At 38.0% G+C, this 19,895-nt stretch overlaps 1 protein-coding gene across 1 annotated transcript; it reads right to left on the reverse strand.

The window, feature by feature from the left end:
- Positions 1–34: 34 nt before the first annotated feature.
- Prg4 (proteoglycan 4) lies at positions 35–16,752 on the reverse strand. The gene is made up of 11 exons (XM_027934942.3): positions 16,677–16,752; positions 13,179–13,301; positions 11,811–11,930; positions 6,902–6,988; positions 4,748–4,816; positions 3,418–3,495; positions 2,481–2,617; positions 2,089–2,245; positions 1,451–1,648; positions 870–995; positions 35–147 (listed from the first exon to the last, which is right to left on the reverse strand). Exons 1-11 carry the CDS (start codon positions 16,750–16,752, stop codon positions 50–52), a joined length of 1,269 nt encoding a protein of 422 aa, XP_027790743.1. The 3' UTR covers positions 35–49.
- Positions 16,753–19,895: the final 3,143 nt, after the last annotated feature.

Consider the following 19,895-nt stretch of genomic DNA (forward strand, 5'->3'; position numbering starts at 1 on the left):
TCATCCTTTTCTTCATTTTAATTAGATGGCTCTTCCTTTGCCTGTAAGTCTAAGGACATTTGTACCAGACTTTGGAGAGGGTCTTCCCATCACGAGTAGTGACTGCTCTTGCTGTTCTACTGGGCACATTGACGTTATAGTATTGATCTAAATGAAAGAGAAATTATTTTTTAATTAAAAAGAATATATATGAACTAAATTGTCTTGATGATGTAAAATATAGCATTTAGCATTTTTAATATCAGAAATGTTTTTATTAATTTAGTGTTCAACTCTCCTTTTTGAAATAAGCATTTAAGAATACGGTTTTTCTGAAAAAAGAATTATTTTATCCTTTTTTAAAAAATATATTTTGGGGCTGGGGTTGTGGCTCAGCAGTAGACCACTTGCCTAGCACGTGTGAGGTGCTAGATTCGATCCTCATCACCACATAAAAAATAAAGAAAATGAAGGTATTGTGTCCAATTACAACTAAAAAAAAATACATTCTGATGCCATTCATATTATAGAATCATAAGAAGAATAAATTAGATTTCTGCACTTTTCAAAATAAAATTAGTTTCTCAGGAATGTCCTTCTTATTTCATGGCATCTGTTAAATGTTCCAGATGATAGAAGTAGAATACTGTTTTAGGCATCGGTTTTACCCAAGTAATTGGATATGTTATAACATCACAAAGGGTAGAGTAGAACTGGATTTCAGTCCCATCACAGTTTAACTGAAATTAAAGCAAAAATCTCCCCTTAACAGCAGTTAGAATAAGAATTATATCTGAAGTCACCTTCAGTCACCAGTGCACTAGGTGTTATATTCATATTTTCACAAGTGAGATCAACTTGAGCAGCTAAGATTTTCCTTAAGGACTTACCCTTGGAAAAGGCATAGTAGTCATATCCATCAGGTCGTCTAATGTTGGGCAGTGTTATAGCTGAGGTAACCACATTTGGAAGTCCTCTCCACATCGTACTCATTTTAACTTCATTATGGAGGGTACCTGCATTTTTAATGAAAGGTGTCAGATTAAAAAGCATTATCTTAAAAGCAATGTCTAAGAAAGAGCTTGACAAACAAAGGGTTTTATCTGTTTTCACTGAGTAGCTCTGTTATTTAGGTGAGATGTTAATTTCAATGCTTCAGTTTTTGCCCTCTGATAGGCATATAATCTACCTTTAAGATTGTCTTGAGGATTACAGATCTGTATAGAATGCTCTTGGTAAGATGTACTTCATACATGACACTTACTATGGTTAACTTGAATAAACTGCTTTCCTTGCCCACACATAAAAAGAATAAACTGGTTTTTGATTATTCACTAAGGCAAATTGATATATTTTGCATCGATAAACTTAAATTATTAGGGCAGTGTGATCTGTGTTTCATAAGGTTTACTTTATAAGGAACTAGTGCGTCTACTTCAGGTTTAGGAATTTTAAACAGTTAAAACGTTACCTTTGTCTTGATAAGAAACTCTAACAACAGGTGTATAGTGAATTCTGATGGTGTGAGTTTGAGGTCCTATAGCCCGTTCAAAGCGACGTCTCCTGACCTGTGCTGCATCTCCATACACGGAATAATTTATAGCAGGCCTTCTTCCAGTGCACTTTCTAACAGGTTCCTGTTTATAAACATACTGCTGAACATTGCCACCTGTTGTATATCAGAAAACCATACAGAATATGAAAACCATAGAATATGTAAAGTTGATATTAATCCACCCAGAAAAAGATGGAAAAGAGCTTTTGTAGCATGAAGGAAATCAACTTGTTTTTCATAAAAAAAAAATATGGTTAGATATTAGTAATGGCAAAACAGTCACTGAATCATGAAATACATGTTGAATAAGTAAACTAACCAAAAGTAAATGAGGATGTTCTTTATCTCAGTGACCTGAAAACTTAGATGAACTACATGTGCATGTCAAGAGATCTAAATACTTATTACTGCCCTCAGTTTTTAGCTTTTCATTGAAAATATTTTATTCTAGCCATTAAAGATATCTTTTGACAGTAAGCTCAGTAATAAATGACAGTACTAAGTAATAATTCTTTAAAATGTTTCGTAATTTTTGTCAATTATATAATACATACCTCTCTTGAAAAAATACACAGATTCGGGCCTGTCCTTATATTTAGCTACTGAAAGAGCTGCCACAATTTTTCCGGTTAGTCCTCCAAATCCCTTTACAATTTGTTTAGGATATCCTGCATCTTGCACATCATTGGTGAAACGCCAGTACTGAGAATCCTGATATTTAAAAGAGCAAATTATGTTTAACTCATTCTTAAATTTAAGTTATAAGGAGAAGATGTTAACTTAATTGAATGTTTGAATACCATTAATAATATCAAGCTGTGTTATTTTGATGATAGAACTGTTCATTAAAATAGAAGAACCCTTCTGAACTGGAGCTTAAGGTGATTTACATTGTAATAAACTGCAGTTACTATTTGTTGATTCTGTAGCAGTATAGTTTTGTTACCTTAAAGAAGAACGTTTTTCCTTCACAGTTGCATCTAGTAAAAACAGTATCAATGGGTGAAGGAATACCCCAAACTTCAGTAATTCTGCGAGGTGGAGGTGGTGGAGTGAATGGATTTAGCATCCAAAAATAATGACCTAAAATTTAAAAAGATGTGGCAACTTATGTGCTGAATACTAAACTATCCCCAAAGAAACCAAAATTTTCAAAACTTTAGTGATAATCATAAAGAAAAACAGACTATGTTAAATAGGTCTGACTGAAAGTATAATAAGATACAGAAGGGACTTATTAAAATATTTCCAAGTAGAAATATTCTTAAAGTCTGAAATTTAACTTAAGCTTTGAAATATTTCAGTTTTATAGTTTTTATAGAAAGAGACTTTTGGCTTTGTAACTTAAAGAGAAAGTCACCTTTCTGGATTTCAGTGTCTTTATCTTTTAGAATTAAAGGATTAACAACTTAATGACTTCTAAAATTTCCATAACTTCTATGTATGATTTGCTTCTTTTCAAATTTAATCTATATATGTTTTAAGAAGACTGGACTAGCAGGGGGTCTGCAGAAAACATAGTAATTGCTATTCTCTTGGTACTCTTTCACAAGGAGTGTGACTCCTTTGAAAGCATCACAAGTGAGATGTTATTTTTAAAGATAGAGCAAAGCCTGCAAATCCTGATGTCATTTCATATGTGAAGTTTAAATATTAACAGTAGGAAAAATCTTAATAGTATCCACACATCTTCATGTGTCTGATTTTGTTAATCCAATATTTGGGATATTACTCCCGAATTCTCACTTTGTGAAAGTGGGTTTATCAATCAAGTTCCCCTCTAGAAAGTTCAACCCTGCTAGCACTCTCTCAAGACTTTGGCTGTCTTAAATGCTGTAACTATTAAAATAATAGGAAGAGACAGAAGTATGTACATAGCTCACCTCTAAATGCAACTAATGTCCCATTGCGCAGAGTAGTCAGTCCATCTACTGGTCTGCCATTGCATAAATTGGTATCATCTAAAACAAATAAACAGAAAAGTAATCTGAATGAGAAAACTATGTTCTTTTCAAATCCTCTGTCACAGGATTGCTTCCTACTTACCCAAGCTCTTAAAAAGCAGTTTGAGGTATTTACATTTCAAAAGTGAAAAAAGGTGGGGGCTGGCTCAGTGGTAGTGAGCTTGCCTAGCATGTGTGAGTTGATTTCTCAGCAACACATACAGATAAACGAATGAATAAATGTCCATCAATAACTAAAAATTGTTTTTAAAGGGAAAAAAAGGTGATTCCATCTTACCTAAGGATGATACTATTCAAAAAAAAACAAAAAACATTTTGAACCAGGATTGGCCAGGTTATCTTGTTGAATTGTTTTGATTTTTGGTTTTGTTTTTCTTTTCTTTTGGTACTAGGGATTAAACTTGGGGTGTTATACCACTGAGCTACATCCCCAGTTCTTTTTTGATTTTTTTTTTTTTTTTAATTTTGAACAGGGTCTTGCTAAGTTGCTGAGGGTCTCAAAAAATTGCTAAGGCTAACCTTCAACTTGCAACCCTACTGCCTTAGTTTTTCTCGGCTGGTATAACAGGTATGCACCACTGTACCAGGCTGGGCCAGGTTTTTGTTTTGCTTTGTTTTTCCCAAATATTTTTTAGTTGTCCATGGACCTTTATTTTATCTGTATGTGGTGCTGAGAATCGAACTCAGTGCTTCACACATGCTAGGTAAGCGCTCTACCACTGAGCCAGAACCCCAGCCCAAGTTTATCTTGGTCTTCATATAAATTAGGCATTTATTGGATGTTTGAACTGATGTTTTCAGTCATTGCTCTTTGGGTTGTTTTGAAAAAGGAAGTAAGAATTTTTGCTTTGCATTGTACTTTCTTTATAGACTCGATTTTTTTTTTTTTTTTTTTGGTGTGTGTGTGTGTGTGTGTGTGTGTGTGGTACTGGGGATTGAACCCAGGATCTTGTGTATGGGAGGCAAGCCCTCTATCAACTGAGCTATATCCCCAGCCCTCAATTTTTTTTGACATTCTATGTACTTTTAGGAGGATGTGCTAAATTCCTAACCATAGGTTATTACTTGACTTTCTAAAGACTGGATAAGTTTACTTGGATTTTTCGTCTGCTTACCTATAGGGAAGCTGTAAAAAGTTTGGGGCTCTAGATAGTATGTGTATCTCAGAGTAATACTAAATTAGGGCATTCTAGTTCAGATAGATATAAATTAACATTACCAGTTTTTAAAATGAAAGTAATTCTATTACCTAAAAGCAGGGAGTGGGAGCTGATGCCTTGACTGGGTCCTCTCACTATGTGATCAGTGCCTGGGATAACTATAGGAGTTAGCACAGGAGGCCTGGGAATCATGTGTGGTTTTTCTCCTCCGTCACCTTCTGCATCTTCATTATTTGGATTAACTTCAACTGTTTCTGAGTCTGGAGTTTGCTTAGGGCTGGTGGTGGTTTGGAGCACGGCTTTTGGAGAGATAGGTGGTATTGTCGTCTTGGGGGTAGTTGGTGTAGTTTTTGGTGTTTTCCCTTTCGGAGAGCTGGGCTTTTTGGTAGGAGTGGGTTTTTTGGGTGCTTTGGGTGGCTTTTTTGTAGAGGTGGGCTTCTTGGGTGCTTTGGTTGGCTTCTGGGGTTTAGGAGTTGTTGCTTTAGAATCAGTAGCTGTGTCTTCTGGTCCAGGGGATTCTTCGGGTTCGTTCCTACTCTCTTCAGTTGGTGTTGTTTTAAGAGTAGTAGTTTTGAATGATGAATCCTGAGTGGTGGGTGTTACTTGCATGGTGGTCCTTGCTATTTCGGATTCAGTTGTTTTTTCTTCTGCTGTGGTTGCTGTCTCTTTTGTTGTAATCTTAGGTACAGCAGCGGTTGTCACTTCAGGAGTCTTGGTTGTTGGTACAGTGGGCTCCTTGGCACTGTTGTCAGGAGCTTTTGGTGTGGGTCCTGCAGAAAACTCAGGAGTTGCTTCAGCAGGAGTCTTGGGGGTAGTGGGAAGCTCCATGGTGGTAGCTGGAGCTGGTGTCTTAGGAGTAGTAGGAGCAGGCTTCTTGGGGGTGGTGGGTGCAGGCTCTTTGGGTGTGGTGGGTGCAGGTTCCTTGGGGGTGGTGGGTGCAGGCTCCCCAGGGGGGGTGGGTGCAGGCTCTTTGGGGGGGGTGGGAGCAGATTCCTTGGGGGGGGTGGGTGCAGGCTCCTCTGGAGGAATGGGTGCAGGCTTCTTGGGGGTAGTAGGTGCAGGCTCTTTGGGTGTAGTAGGTGCAGGCTCCTTGGGGGTGGTAAGTACAGGCTCCTCTGGAGGGATGGGTGCAGGCTTCTTGGGAGTAGTAGGTGCAGGCTCTTTGGGTGTAGTAGGTACAGGCTCCTTGGGTATGGTAAGTATTGGCTCCTCCGGAGGGGTGGGTGCAGGATCCTTGGTGGTGGTAGACTCCTTGGGGGTGGTAGGTACAGGATTCTTAGTGGTGGTGGGTACAGGCTCCTTGGGGGTGGTGGGTGCAGGCTCTTTGGGGGTGGTAGGTGCAGGCTCCTTAGGGGTGGTAGATGCAGGCTCCTTAGGGGTGGTGGGTGCAGGCTCCTTGGGCGTGGTGGGTGCAGGCTCCTTGGGGGTGGTGGGTGTAGGCTCCTTGGGCGTGGTGGGTGCAGGCTTCTTGGGGGTGGTGAGTGCAGGCTCCTTGGGCGTGGTGGTTGCAGGCTTCTTGGGGGTAGTGGGTGCAGGCTCCTTGGGGGTGGTGGGTGCAGGCTCCTTGGGGGTGGTGGGTGCAGGCTTCTTAGTGGTGGTGGGTACAGGCTCCTTGGGGGTGGTGGGTATAGGCTCCTTGGGAGTAGTGGGTGCAGGCTCCTTGGGCGTGGTGGGTGCAGGCTCCTTGGGGGTGGTGGGTGTAGGCTCCTTGGGCGTGGTGGGTGCAGGCTCCTTGGGGGTGGTGGGTGCAGGCTCCTTGGGCGTGGTGGGTGCAGGCTCCTTGGGCGTGGTGGGTGCAGGCTTCTTGGGGGTAGTGGGTGCAGGCTCCTTGGGGGTGGTGGGTGCAGGCTCCTTGGGGGTGGTGGGTGCAGGCTTCTTAGTGGTGGTGGGTGCAGGTTCCTTGGGGGTGGTTGTAATGTCAGCTTTTGGTGTAGGTTTAGCAGGAACTTCGGGTGTGGGTGCCAAATCTTTAGCAGATGTTTTCTCTGCACTTCGAATCTCCTTAGCTGAAGTAGTCTTCTGTTTCTCACTAGTGGAAGTCTGTTGGTTTGTTACAGTAGTCTCTTTAGTTTCAACTGTTGTCTCTTTATTGGCTGTGGAAGATGTCTTTTGGGATGTATCAGAGTTAGGCGGAGGACTGGGTTTAAGACTTTCTGGCTTTATTATTGGAGTCTTGGGAGATGTGGTAACTTTATTGTTTTGAGTGGTAGGAGTGTCAGGAGTTGGGGTGAGCTTGGGATCGCCACTGTCCAGGCCACTTCCAGCTTCATCCACAACTGGTGGTTCCTTTTTAGGTTCCTTTTTAGGTGGTTTTTTCTTGTCATCGTTTACTAAGGAAAAAACATACATCTTGTTATTTTTTAAGTTTTTTTTTTTTCTTTTCCCCTTCAGTAGTGACATAAAGATCCTTATCACTGACTAGTTGTGTGTTTCTGGACATATTGCTAACTTTTATAATTTATTATAAAATGGTAATATTCAACCTCTCTTCTGCTTTTCTTTTTGTATGTGGCTACATTCCCAGTCCTTTTTTAAAAATTTTGAGACAGGGTCTTGCTAAATTGCTGAAACTAGGCTCAAACTTGTGATCTCACTGCCTCAACACCCCCAGTCACTGGGATTATAGGCTCGTGCCACTATAACCAGCTCAAAATATTACTTTAGGGAAAGAAAATGAATAGATTGAAGCCATTCTGAAGTCACCAAAATGATCAATAATACTAATTCATCTTTTTACATTAATGTTCTTTCTCTTCACTTTCCCCACCCCCACCCTTATTCCTCATTACACAGTGCTGCCCTTTCCCCCTAGGAAACTAGTTCCAATAACTTGTGTCACTACACCCATTAACTCAGAGGCCTCTGCACTCGCCTCTGGGAATGGGCCTCATTCTTCCCATAGGTTCCTGCTGAGCCCTGTTCCCATACATAGAGCTATTAGTGCTCTCTTTCCCCTGCTCAGCTAAACTTGACAGTCCCAAAAGAGGAGATTAGGATGCCAGAGCAGCAAAAAGGAGTTCCCAAAGCAGCTACCCAACAGGAGAACTGCAAAGCCAAAGGGCACTTCACTGAGATGAATTCCATTTAACAGATATGTATTGCATTTCTACTCTGTGCATCTCTATTCTTGGAATGACTCAAAGACTAAATATCTGGCTATTTGGCTAGAGAGGATGCTTCACAACCACCTAGGAAATAAGAGTTTAAAAATTCAGTATTTCCTAGAGAAAGAACATATTTTAGAATTTCAGGAAATAACAAAGAGAAGAACAGAGGCAATCTCTTTTCAGGAGATAAGAGCCTATTCTTTAGCACATTCTCTAGGAAAAATCATCCAGATATAATTTATTAGGAAAATGAAGAGTATGTGTAAAATGTGGACAATATATTGCTTTTCTGAAGAGGTTTATGAAAGGAGGAAGAGGGCTCTTGATTATTGGTAAAACACTTAAAACAGTATAAAAATGTTTGTTAAATAAGATAAACCTGGGGGAGGACACACAAAAACACAAAGAGGAGGAAGGGAAAGAAAGCAAAACTATCGGTAGACAGGAATCTCAGTACAACATGTCATCTCTGGTGCCATCCTGTGGTTCCACAGTCACTGCTACAGCATCTTCTTAGCTTTTGCTTTCAAGCGTGGCTTCTTAGCTGCTTTGCACTAATTTCCTGTAGGAAGTATTCATTTGGTACTTTCTAAAATTATTTTTATGAAGTTTTGTACCCCCACCCCCACATAATGAAAATATCTTCATTCTACTAACACGCATTACTTCTTAAAAATTATTGTTAATATGGCATTGATATAGTCTGTGATCTTTATCAATGCTCAAACCTTTGGGTTTCTTCTGTAATTCTTTATTAGCAGCTGAATTTTTGGAAGACTTGATTTTCCGAATAGTTGAAGAGGAAGAGGAAGAGGAGGAAGAGGACTCTTGGTTTTCAGAAACAGAATGTTCTATAAAATAAAAAGTTTGATCACACCAACTATGATTTAAAACAAAACAAAACAAAAGTTGCCAGTTCAAATACAGTAAGAACTGCTGATAACTGATCTACATGCTTGTGTTCTGCCTTTATTATATGATCAACTGCTTTTTAATTCATCTGTTGAAAGCAAGATGCCCTGGGTTTATCCACTCACTACCAATATGACTTTCAACTTTCCCACATATGCCAAAATTTCTTAGGAGTTAATTACTCTGCAAAGAAAATCATGGGTTCCTTTTTTTCCCCCATTTTTTTACAGCAAGATTTATTCCTTCTTATAACTTTAACCTAGACCCTTACTGGATTTGGTAAATATAAAAAGACTATGTAGATAAATGCCTGGTAATTTATACTTTGGTTTAAACTGACTTAAAGCGAGTAAACAAAAAGTGTAATGAGCCTTTCATGACTCATAAGATTAGCCTCTGAGAATACTTTATATTGGTACACTACAGGTTATTTCATCTAGGAAATCTCCTGTAGTTACCTTCTGTCTTCTTCCTACCTTCTGTTATTTCCTCTGATTCTATAACTTTCTTAGTCTTCTTTTTTGGTGATTTGGGTGAACGTTTGGAGGTTGATTTGATGGTTTGAGATGCTCCTGGAGGCGGAGGTGCAGTCTTTGAAGGTGGTGGTGTTGTGGGATTGTGCACTGAGGCCAAGCAAGACAGGTCAGTTAACATCTGGTTTATGATCATCAGCAATGCTAACTGTAAAAAGCATGGGTGCATCTGGCTTCAAGAGTAGATGCTGATAAAATCCAGTACAGGAAGGCTCTAGACCATAACACAGAGAAGTCCAAACCAACTAATTCTGAGGCTGCATTGCTGTAAAATATTGATTCTCAAACTGTAGTAGGTTATAACAGAAGCAAAGTCTCGGGAATCAGTAGACCTATATGCCAGTGCTAAGCATGCACTATTAGGACCTTGGGCAAATAGGCTAACCTTTCATGAACTTTTCTCATCTGCAAACTGAGATGTTTATTCAAGATTTCTGAAGGTGTTTGCCCACCTTAAAAAAAAAAATGATTCTGAGCTTCATCCATTATGCCATCCTTCCATGATTATAAAAATAGTACTGCATGCAGATGGCAGAGTATTTATGGTCTTGAGGAGTATAATAATTATACTTTTTTGTTTTCATATGTATTTGAATCAAATGATGCCAGTTAATGTTTTCGATTGTCAAAGTTCTACATGAATATTATGAAAATTTCGCACTTCCACATTATACTTTTCCTTCCCAAAGATAAACAAGTGTTAATGATTCCATGTGTATCTTCTTAACCTTTTATCTGCCCCCACAAACATATACACATACACTACATTTCTCCTTTTCATGTCTAAAAGTGAAGACTTGGAACATTTTTGATCAATAGAAACCAGAAGAAAAGGAAAGGGACTTTTGGAAGGTAAGGAAACAGCAATGGAGGCCCTCTGGTAGAGAAGAGCTGTGATCCATCCTCCTGCTCCCTCCAAACATCTCAGAACTCTACTGCTCCATGAACCGACCACTTCCCTCTCCATCTTCCTTCTCCCACCCAAAGATGCCAAGTATCCCACAGAGAGGAAGAGCTCTGCCACATACCAGTTAGCCATCTTGGCCAAACAGCTTCTTGAGCTCAATAGCATCAAAAGCACTTGGACAGCTATGACTTCCTTCAGTTCTTGAACTGTTAGGATTTCTAGATATCTAGATGCCTATAAGCAGTATCTAGAGCAAACCCTGAAACAACTTGACAGCGAGATTTAGGATAGTTTGCCATCTTTTAAAAGCAAAATACTGAAACTGTAGGTGGTGCCTTTATTTTCAGTGGGGATCCTGACATCCACTTGAATTCTGTAATTGAAGTTGACTGGCTTTGCTGTCATCAGTTTTTGTCATGAGTTCTGCCTAGACCTCAAGTACTGTACACTTGGTGGCATGAAGTAAGGCCCTTATTTAAATGTTCTCTCAAGGCTTCAGGACTCTCTAATCACCTTCCCTCCCTCCATCCTCCACCCAAAATAAATTCTTAGGTATTTTCTGTCTCATAGCCAAAGCCATTATCAGGATAATGAGTAAATATGTATCTCCCACCATGGGGCCTTCTGAAAGCTGCAGGAGTGCTGAGCTTTGAGATTTTTGATTATATGGGTGTTGTCTCTGTTCTTTTTGGAATGCTTTCCAGTGAAAACACTGAGCAGTTAGGAAATATCCCTCAACTCTGCTGGTTAACAATTTCCACTGTTTCTCCACTGTTCTAAAGAAGCAGGAAGTACAACCTTGTTTAAATAAAATGATAAGATTATATAAACATGCTTATTTTCACTATGACTTCCACAGATAGCCTCATTTTTCTTTTTCTTTTTTATTTATTGTTCATTTATTATTATTATTTTTTAATTTCAGGTATCCTCATTTTAACAAAGTATGGTTTAAGAGCAAACATTCAGTCATGGAAAGTAATCGATTAGGTAAGTGTATTTAAATTTTTTTTTTTTTTTTTTTTTGCAAAATCTGGAGGGTTTAATTATACTCAGAGTATTCCTTCAGAACTTATGACCAAGGAAGAAGATTTTTAAAAGAAACTATCTCTTTTTATTGACTTCATTATTCACAGGCAATTGTATAGAAACTACTGAGGGGACCTGAGGAATGAATGGGAAGTTACCTATAACTGACAGTTAACAACTTCTTAGTAGATTTGCCTGTAAACATAGTGGCTTAAACTAGTTCATAAATTTATTTGTTGAAAAGCTGAAAGTGTCAATTCTGTCCAAAATATGTATTCAAACACTGAGGCCCAAAGGACAGTCGATTTTGTAGAGTCAGTACCATTAGGATGAGACAAGAAATCACAAAGTGAGCTGATTACTGTTGATTTAACTTGAAATTGAACCACATCAGAAGGAAAAAAGCTTGTACACTCAATCTCTGTCTTCTCCATTACTCAACCAGCGATCTCTTGTGCTCCTGGAGCAATACCTGGGGCTGCAGTTGTTGGAAGATATTTTTCTTCTTTAATTCATCTTTGTAGAGCAAAATTATTATTAAGCAGCTAATGCATTAATAAAATCAAGACCTTAGGTGCACTGAGGTTAGACATCATCAGTGAAGCTAAGGGCTTCAGATCTGGCTATACTACTGAGAAACATTGCTAGGTACCATGATGCTTACCTTCTTCACAGAAAGTCTCATAGTCGGAACAGCACTTGCCAAACTTCTTACATTGGGAGTCACAGTCACACTCCCTCCCTCGCGCAAAGGACTCGAAGCAGCGACCTTTACAGGAAAGCTCTACCCGGAGCAAAACAAACACATGAATTAATGATACGAAGGCATACTTATGCATTTGGTAGCCATTTCCCTTCTGATAATTGACTAGAGTTCCAAAGGTGCATTTCTAAGTCTTTTATTTGGAATTTGAAGTACATCATCTAATAAACAATGGATGATGTCCAAATGGAGACAACCTAAGTCAAAAAAGAAATGAGGGTATTTGGGAAAATGTCACTTGTCCTTCAAGTTGCTAAGGGACACCCTAAGGCTGTCTGAGCCATTTACATATATGAATGCTGGGAACCTTTCATATGAGTTCCTTCCATCCCCCGCAATACCATTACTTTGTAATAGGTTGAAATTAGTTGAACACTCAAATTTTATGATTATATTCCAAAGAGCTGGTTCAATATAAATGAGTCACTGTTGAGGCTCAAAAATAATTGATAATGTAACTACGCAAGGTATGGAATTGAAAGATTTCAGCCTAATCTCATGGTGTGGACTATGTTAAGAGAAGCCTGCTCATTTCAAAATCAGCCTTGGGTAGAGGTACACGAGACTTACCAAGGCCTACCTGAAATCATTTCTTTACCCAACACATAAACTATACAACAATATTCACCAGCTTCACATGCAAATTCTAAAGCAAATATGACTTTTACAAAATGATAATTTTCATAAATTGAGTTTGAAGTGTTTCGAAGTTGATAGCAAAATGGCCCAAAATATGTTCAAGTGAAACACCATCAAAATCTAAAATTCAGACCCTTTGAGTTTTAACTGAAACTCATCATTAAACACTGGTGTTTCAAATTTAAGAGTGTCCTTTTCAGGTAATTTAAAAATATGTAATACGAAAAAGTCAGGTTGTAGACAAGATTACTGTATGCCCAAGAACCCCTTTGACGAAACTATGGAGAGCCCCCATCACTAAGCAATTACCCCTGTGTCAGTTAAAGATCACACATTGCTAGTTACTTAATGACTTCTGAGTCACAGTATGAAATCTTTATGTAAAACAAAGGCATTTTACTGGAAGTTAGTCAAATAATTTAGTGCAAGTGACATATTTCCAGGCGTCCCTCCACTCCCCAGTCATCACAGGCTGTCATCCCATCCCTAGGTACAGTGACCACGACATTTATGCAAGTGAAGGGAAAGGCACTTAAGCAAAGGAAGTGAAACAGAGGGAAAGCCACACTGCAAGGGGGCACAGGGGAGGCTCAGGGAACAGTGCTACGCGACAGCAGAGACGGGACTTACCTACAGTGCAGACTTTCTTGAAGTCAGGGCAGCACTCCATGTAGTGTTGACAGTTATAATCACAGTTGCAGATGGCATCTCTAGAATACCCTTCCCCACATCTCCCTGCACAGCTTGGTACATCTAAAATCATACAATACTAGGGTAAACATGGCCAAACCACTTTGAGAAAGGGAGAGAACTAATATGGAAGATAAAGCCAATGGGCGAGGGAAAATTTTATCAACTGGAAAATGTTGAGAATGATGGCTATGATTGATGACAAATGGTGGATCTCATGGAACCTTGATCATATCCCTTTATTTTTCACTAGACTGAAAAGATAAATACACCTTTGACAACCAGGCAAAGTAAGGGCTTTGTGTGAAGCACAGTATTTCTGGGGGAGGGGCGGCCACTACAGCTGCTGTGGCTGTGATGACCACTAGCTTCCATTTATTGAGCCTCTCTGGGCCAGGTACAGAGTAATACATTGTCTCTAATGCTTATGAAAATGTTTCCAGGAGAGTCTTAGTAGCCCTTTTGGATAAAAAATGCCAAAACAGAAATTTTAATAACTTGCTCAATGGCACACAGCTACTTAATCGTTCCAATGTATATTATAGGACAATTACCTATTAATAGGTCAAAGACCAACTAATTATTTACACTGATCTCTTGAACTCTTTTAAGTATCCCTTAAAAGAGTTGTTATATATATATATATATATATATATATATATATATATATATATATATATAATTATTATTATTATTATTAATTATTATCCCTGGATAATAAATTATATGGTCACTCTAAGTAAACAACCCATCCAGAACTTGAACTCTGACATACCAGATTCTAAAACCCAAGCTTCTCCTACCCAGTTACGTTGCCTCTTATTCCCAATGATGAGTTTAAAGCAAACTTGTTGGGACAGTACACACTTTGCTAGGTGTTCTCCTTTTTTAGTGGGGACAACAGAGAACCCTTGAAATAGCATCTGGGCATGAATATAAAGGTTATGAACAGAGTCTTTCTGGGCAAATTGTATTAAAAGCATAATTATCCTCAAATATTTCTAAAAGCCATTTGGAAAACAACACTTCAAAAGCCTCCCTGAGAGAGAACCACAGGAATGTAACAGTGGAATCCATCTCTGCAATAGAAATTGGCAGGTGCAATGTCCTAAATCCAAAGAGAGATGTTGCAACACACTGAAAAAATCTCAAAAGAGAATCCAGGAATGTTAAAGTCTTAATATGCAAATAAACAATGAAGAGTGGGATAACTCTCAGAACTTTTGCATACATATATATGTGCACATATATAAAAATGCATATATAGTGTATGTATATAAATACATATATTATATATAAAGAAAAAAGAATGAGAAGAGGTTGAGAAGGCAAGAAAAGCAGACAAAACAACACCAAAAGATTGTTCTTTTACATTTAGCAGATTTCTGAAATAAGAAATCAATTCTCTTTACCAGAAAAAATTAATTTTCATAGATGATATGTCTGTTTTATTTTTATTACTATTAATTACAACCACTAATTCTAATTTTATTTATTCAAAAGAAAGTGCAACTTTCTGTGAACAAGCAATTATATCAGAAAGGAAAGGGTGATCTAGGTAATGTGCATCTTGGAACACCATTATGAGAGAGCGTAGGGTCTAGGGGTACAAGACTGGCCATCACTCCAGGTTAAATACTTATATTTGCTTTTCTGTGTTTGTGTTTTTTCAGTACTGAGGTTGGAATCCAGGGCCTTGCATTTGCTAGGCAAGCACTCTACCACCAAGGTACATCCCTAGACCTAGTTTGCTTGTGTTTTTTCATCTTATCTGAGTGATTCCACACCTATACCTATGCAAGCAATAATCTCTCCTGTTCAGATTTCATGAGAATTTTAGTTATTTTACTAGAAAAGTCTGCTTTGGCCAGGCATGGTGGCACACACCTGGAATTCCAGCTACTTGGAACAGCTGGGACAAGAAGACCACAAGTTTGAGGCTAGCCTCAATAATTTAATGAGACATTGTCTCAAAAGAAAAAAATAAAATAAAAGGGTCTGGGATTATTCTTGATGATAGAGCACCACTGGGTTAAAAAAAAAGGTGGGGGGAGGAAGGAAGGAAGGAAGGAGGGAGGGAGGAAGGAAGGAAGGAAGGAAGGAAGGAAGGAAAAGAAAAGTAATGTTAACTTTAAAAAGGTAATTCATGGGGTTGGGGCTGTGGCTCAGTGGCAGTGCACTTGCCTGGCATGTGTGAGGCACTGGGTTTGATTCTCAGCACCACATAAACATAAATAAAATAAAGGTCTATCAACAACTAAAAAATAAGACTAAAAAATTTTAAAAAAAAAAAAAAAAGGTAACTTTATGCTGGGTGAGATGGAGCATTCCCAGCAACTCAGGAGGCTGAAGCAGGAGAATCGAAAGTTAAAGACCAGCCTCAGCAACTTTTCAAGGCCCTAAGCAACTTAGCATGACCCTGACTCAAAATAACTAAAAAGGGCTGGGGATGTGGCTCAGTGGTTAAGTGCCTCTGGAGTCAATCTCCAATACAAAAAGAAAAAAGAAAAAAAGAAAAGAAAAGAAAGAAAGAAATGTAACTTCACAATAATGATCCTGAGTCTTGATTTTTCTTCTCTTGGGTTTTGTACATCAAATGGAATGAAGGGGCTAGTCTAAAGCTGGGAACTATTACCACTAATCCACCTAAAGCTTATGCTAGAGAACTGTGCAAACATGATTAGCTGAAAATATCTTAACCCTCTCTAAAAATGAATAACAAAAATTGTTCATCTAGGATTGACTCTGGTGAGGACTATGAATGGTTCAATATTATAATACAAAATGACATTTGTGGATGCTTCAGTTCGTATTTGGATGAATAATTCTGATAAGAAAGAATGCTTAATACTAATAAAATGCTACATCAAACATTGTAAATGTTCATATAATATAATACCTAGGTCTACAAGATGCCAAATTAAGTTACTTACAATAATTTTCTTGGTGGAAAAAAATTTGTCAAAATAGAGGGGGAAAATGTTCTTTACAGTTATTTTGGAGATATTATAGAGTTCCAGCTTAGTTTTGCCATGTAAAGGTCTGAATTTTTTAAACATTTGGGGGCACTATAGGAATAATGACTGCAAAAATTGTTTTATACCAAAACTCTGAGCTGGGATGCAGCTCAGTAGTAAAGCACTTGCCTAACATGTATAATGCGTGTTAGGCCCTTGGTTCCAGCCCCAGCTTTGCAAACACAACAACAGCAACAAAAAAGTTCAAAACTTCTTGAAAGATTTCATTATGTAGGAGAAAAGGATGAGAATTCCCAAGCACTTACAAATATATTACATGTTTTGCATAACTTTAAGTTTATACTCAATATTAAACTCAGGCAAATATCAATTTTTGAAACTCATTTTCTTGTCATAAAGATCAAAAACTGAATGCTCATCAATAGTTGTTAAATAAAAATATTTTTGATGGTTAAGGTACCTTGAGATGAAACTTGCTGAATCAAAAAAACAGAAAGTAGCAGCAACAAGCAAATGGGTAGTATTTTCCACTCCATGGTTGTTTTCCGGTACTGTACTCTCACTGGAAATAAAATAAATGTATCAGAAAAATGCTCTTTAAACTCACCATCAAATAAATGTGTGTGTGCATTATACCCAATGTTTCAGTAACTTTCAAAATGCAGTTTAATAATAAAGCCATTCCATTCTTGAACCTTTAATCAGCATGAGGAATTCTATAGAAAATATTTGATTACTACATTTCCTTTTAGGCAGAACAAGTCATCAAGTCACCTCAATCACATTATTGAGCACTTTAATATGTTAGAACCCTCCAAAATAGAAAATGGGCTTATTTAAAAACTCTATTCCAAGTATAGCATGTACTTACAGAGTAACCTTTAAATCCTACAATGGGAAACAAAATAACCAGCTTCAGTAAAATTTAACTTAATAAACATTGTGGAGTTACTACTCTGACTTTTCCTTAACTCTCAATATGAATTTATAGGCTTCCAACAGGTGTATTGCATAAATATTATCCTTTTCAAAACTCTCCAACTACTATCCTTATAAATCTTTCTCAAGCAAGCACCTTAAATGAAAACACATTTAATCCCACAGAGCAAGTTAACTTTGACACTTACCCGTGAAAGGACAGATGAATTTCTCCAATGTCCTGGAAGTCTTATATATCAGTGCAAATACATTGGGATGAACCAATTAGTCCAAAGGTTAGACAAAATCAACAGTGACAACCTATGAAATCAAACTTTCCTCATTTATTGGAAGACAGCCCAGACGACTAGACTTAGGCAACATCTGGAAAACACTTCCATTAAGAAAAATGACTACTACAAAATAAATTTAGATTTATTGGCCAAAACACATTTCTAATTTCTAAGTGAAGTGAACAAATTGTCCTGAGATGGTAAATCACTCTGGCTGGCTTTGACTAATGGATCAAAGTAGCAAGTTTAAAATAGTCAAAAGCTGGTAGATTTTTTTTCCTCCCCAAGTTAAATCTAGCAAAGATGGTATTAAAATTTATCTTCTGTTAGCTTGTGGCATAAATTTTCTAAATTTGTACCAATAAATCAAATGTACATGTCTTGAGTGTTTTCGTTTCCACGTTTCCACTAAGCACAGAATACATATGCTGTCAATTACCTACAGGTAAATCATCCACAGGGCAAGGTAGAGGGAGGGTGGGCTCCAGTATCCTTTACCATGTAAAAAACATCTGCTTAAAAACTATATGGCTATTTCCCTTAGCTCCATTTAAGACCAGCAGTGTTTGAAAAAGTCTTCTAAATTACTAATTTAACTTCCTTGCCACAGAAAATGTGAACCATCAATCATGCAGAGCTAAATCAGCCTGGCCCCAGGCTTTATCCCATTTTGATATGGAATATCAAATCTGTTCCTGTTCAAATCTTACCTACAACACAAGTCTCACTCATGTCCTAGCACCTCCCACAAACCTTCCCAGACCAATCCAAACCACATATAAAATCAGGCAACAAGTATGTTTCATTGAAATTATCTGTAACTTTGCCTTCCACCTACAAAAGACTTTGATTTTTCCCAAAGTCAACCAATACCTGTATCTTAATTTTATTGCCAACATATAATCCAGTGCTTCACCACGGTTGTCTATTTATACACACTCAGCATTCAAACTGATCTAGCCTGGATTCTGCCTTGTACTCTGTTTGGTAGATGCTATATTTAATTATCATGAAATGCCTTTAAGTAAAATGTAATCATCCACATCTTACACGTAAGAAGATGAAGTGCCCCAACTGAAGAACTTGTGACCCATCCAAGAATCCATGAAGACTGGGAGCCAAGACCCAGACTTGATTCCATAGCTTTGAGTTATTGCCACTATATCCAACTCTCTTTTGATCAAAACCATTGCTTAGTACATAATCATTGTACTATAGTTTATTCCTTGATATTTATATATGTTTATGAGATTGAGATTTTTTTAAGGATAAGGATTATAATAAGAACATCTCTTTTGTTCCCATGATGCTTATTTCTGGGCTAGATACAAAGAGAACTTGGAGCTTCTCTTCCCGTCTCTTGAGAATTCCTTTCTCCTGGACCTCCCTCTCCATTGACAGGATTTTGTAGTTTTGGTTGCATATGTTGCATATGTGATCTTGCCACGTCAGCGACAGCTGACAGGCCTAGAAGTAGGAACTTGAACTAAAGTGGGCTGATATGTTTCCCTATTCCTAGAAATTTTAATTCAGAAATTACAAGTCTGTCTAAGTAGATTAATAACATGTAAACTTCTACCCATGGTCTGAAGAAATGGAGATCTCTAAGTCCTTAGAATAAAAAGATGGAAATGACTGAAGCAGCCATGCAGAGAGATTTCTAGTAAACTTTCCAAGTCCTGGTGACTATTCTTTAGACCCAACTTCTTTTTTTTTTAATATTTATTTTTTAGTTTTTGGCAGACACAACATCTTTGTTAGTATATGGTGCTGAGGATCGAACCCGGGCCGCACGCATGGCAGGTGAGCGCGCTACCGCTTGAGCCACATCCTCAGCCCCTAGACCCAACTTCTTGTTCCATGCTTTTATCATAAATTCTTCCTTTGGAGTTATAGCTGGCAAGATGCTTTCTTACTATTTAAAATCATAAATCAATTCATAATATATTTATGAATTATTGATGGAGTTGAACTGAATTATCTTAATTCTTAGGTTTACTGGAGTCAATAGAGGGAAACAAGAAACTCTGTAACCTTCAAGTCAGACCTCTATAATATTGCTTATTATTTATTAGAAATGTTGGAAAAACTTGTGATCTTCCTGCCTCAGCCTCCTGAGCTGCTGGGATTATAGCAAAAACTTTTTTTTTTTTTTTTTTTTTTTGTACTTGGGATTGAACCCAGGGTGCTTTACCACAGAGCTATATCCCCAGCCCTCATTATGTTTCATTTTGTGATAGGGTCTTGCTTAGGGCCTCACTAAGTCACCAAGGCTGGTTTTTAACTTGTGATCTTCTTAACTCAACTTCCCAAGCTACTGGGATTACAGGCATGCACAACCACACCTGATCTGGCTCCTATTCTTAAATAATATATAAATTGTTCTTTGATTACTGCCTTTTGATCTATCCATACTGTCATTTTCCTCCTTTGTATGAAATTCTTTATAGTGACGGCAAATGACATTC

The sequence above is a fragment of the Marmota flaviventris genome, chromosome 12 (assembly GCF_047511675.1).
Source record: "Marmota flaviventris isolate mMarFla1 chromosome 12, mMarFla1.hap1, whole genome shotgun sequence".
In the NCBI taxonomy this organism is placed as follows: domain Eukaryota; kingdom Metazoa; phylum Chordata; class Mammalia; order Rodentia; family Sciuridae; genus Marmota; species Marmota flaviventris.

Excerpts from the sequence above, each read along its gene's own strand:
- Prg4 (XM_027934942.3), bottom strand. The coding sequence starts at position 16,752 with ATGGAGTGGAAAATACTACCCATTTGCTTGTTGCTGCTACTTTCTGTT. Across the intron at positions 13,302-16,676 it reads TCAGCAAGTTTCATCTCAAG|ATGTACCAAGCTGTGCAGGG; the intron begins GTACCTTAACCA and ends GTATGATTTTAG. Across the intron at positions 2,618-3,417 it reads GACATTAGTTGCATTTAGAG|GTCATTATTTTTGGATGCTA; the intron begins GTGAGCTATGTA and ends TTTAAATTTTAG.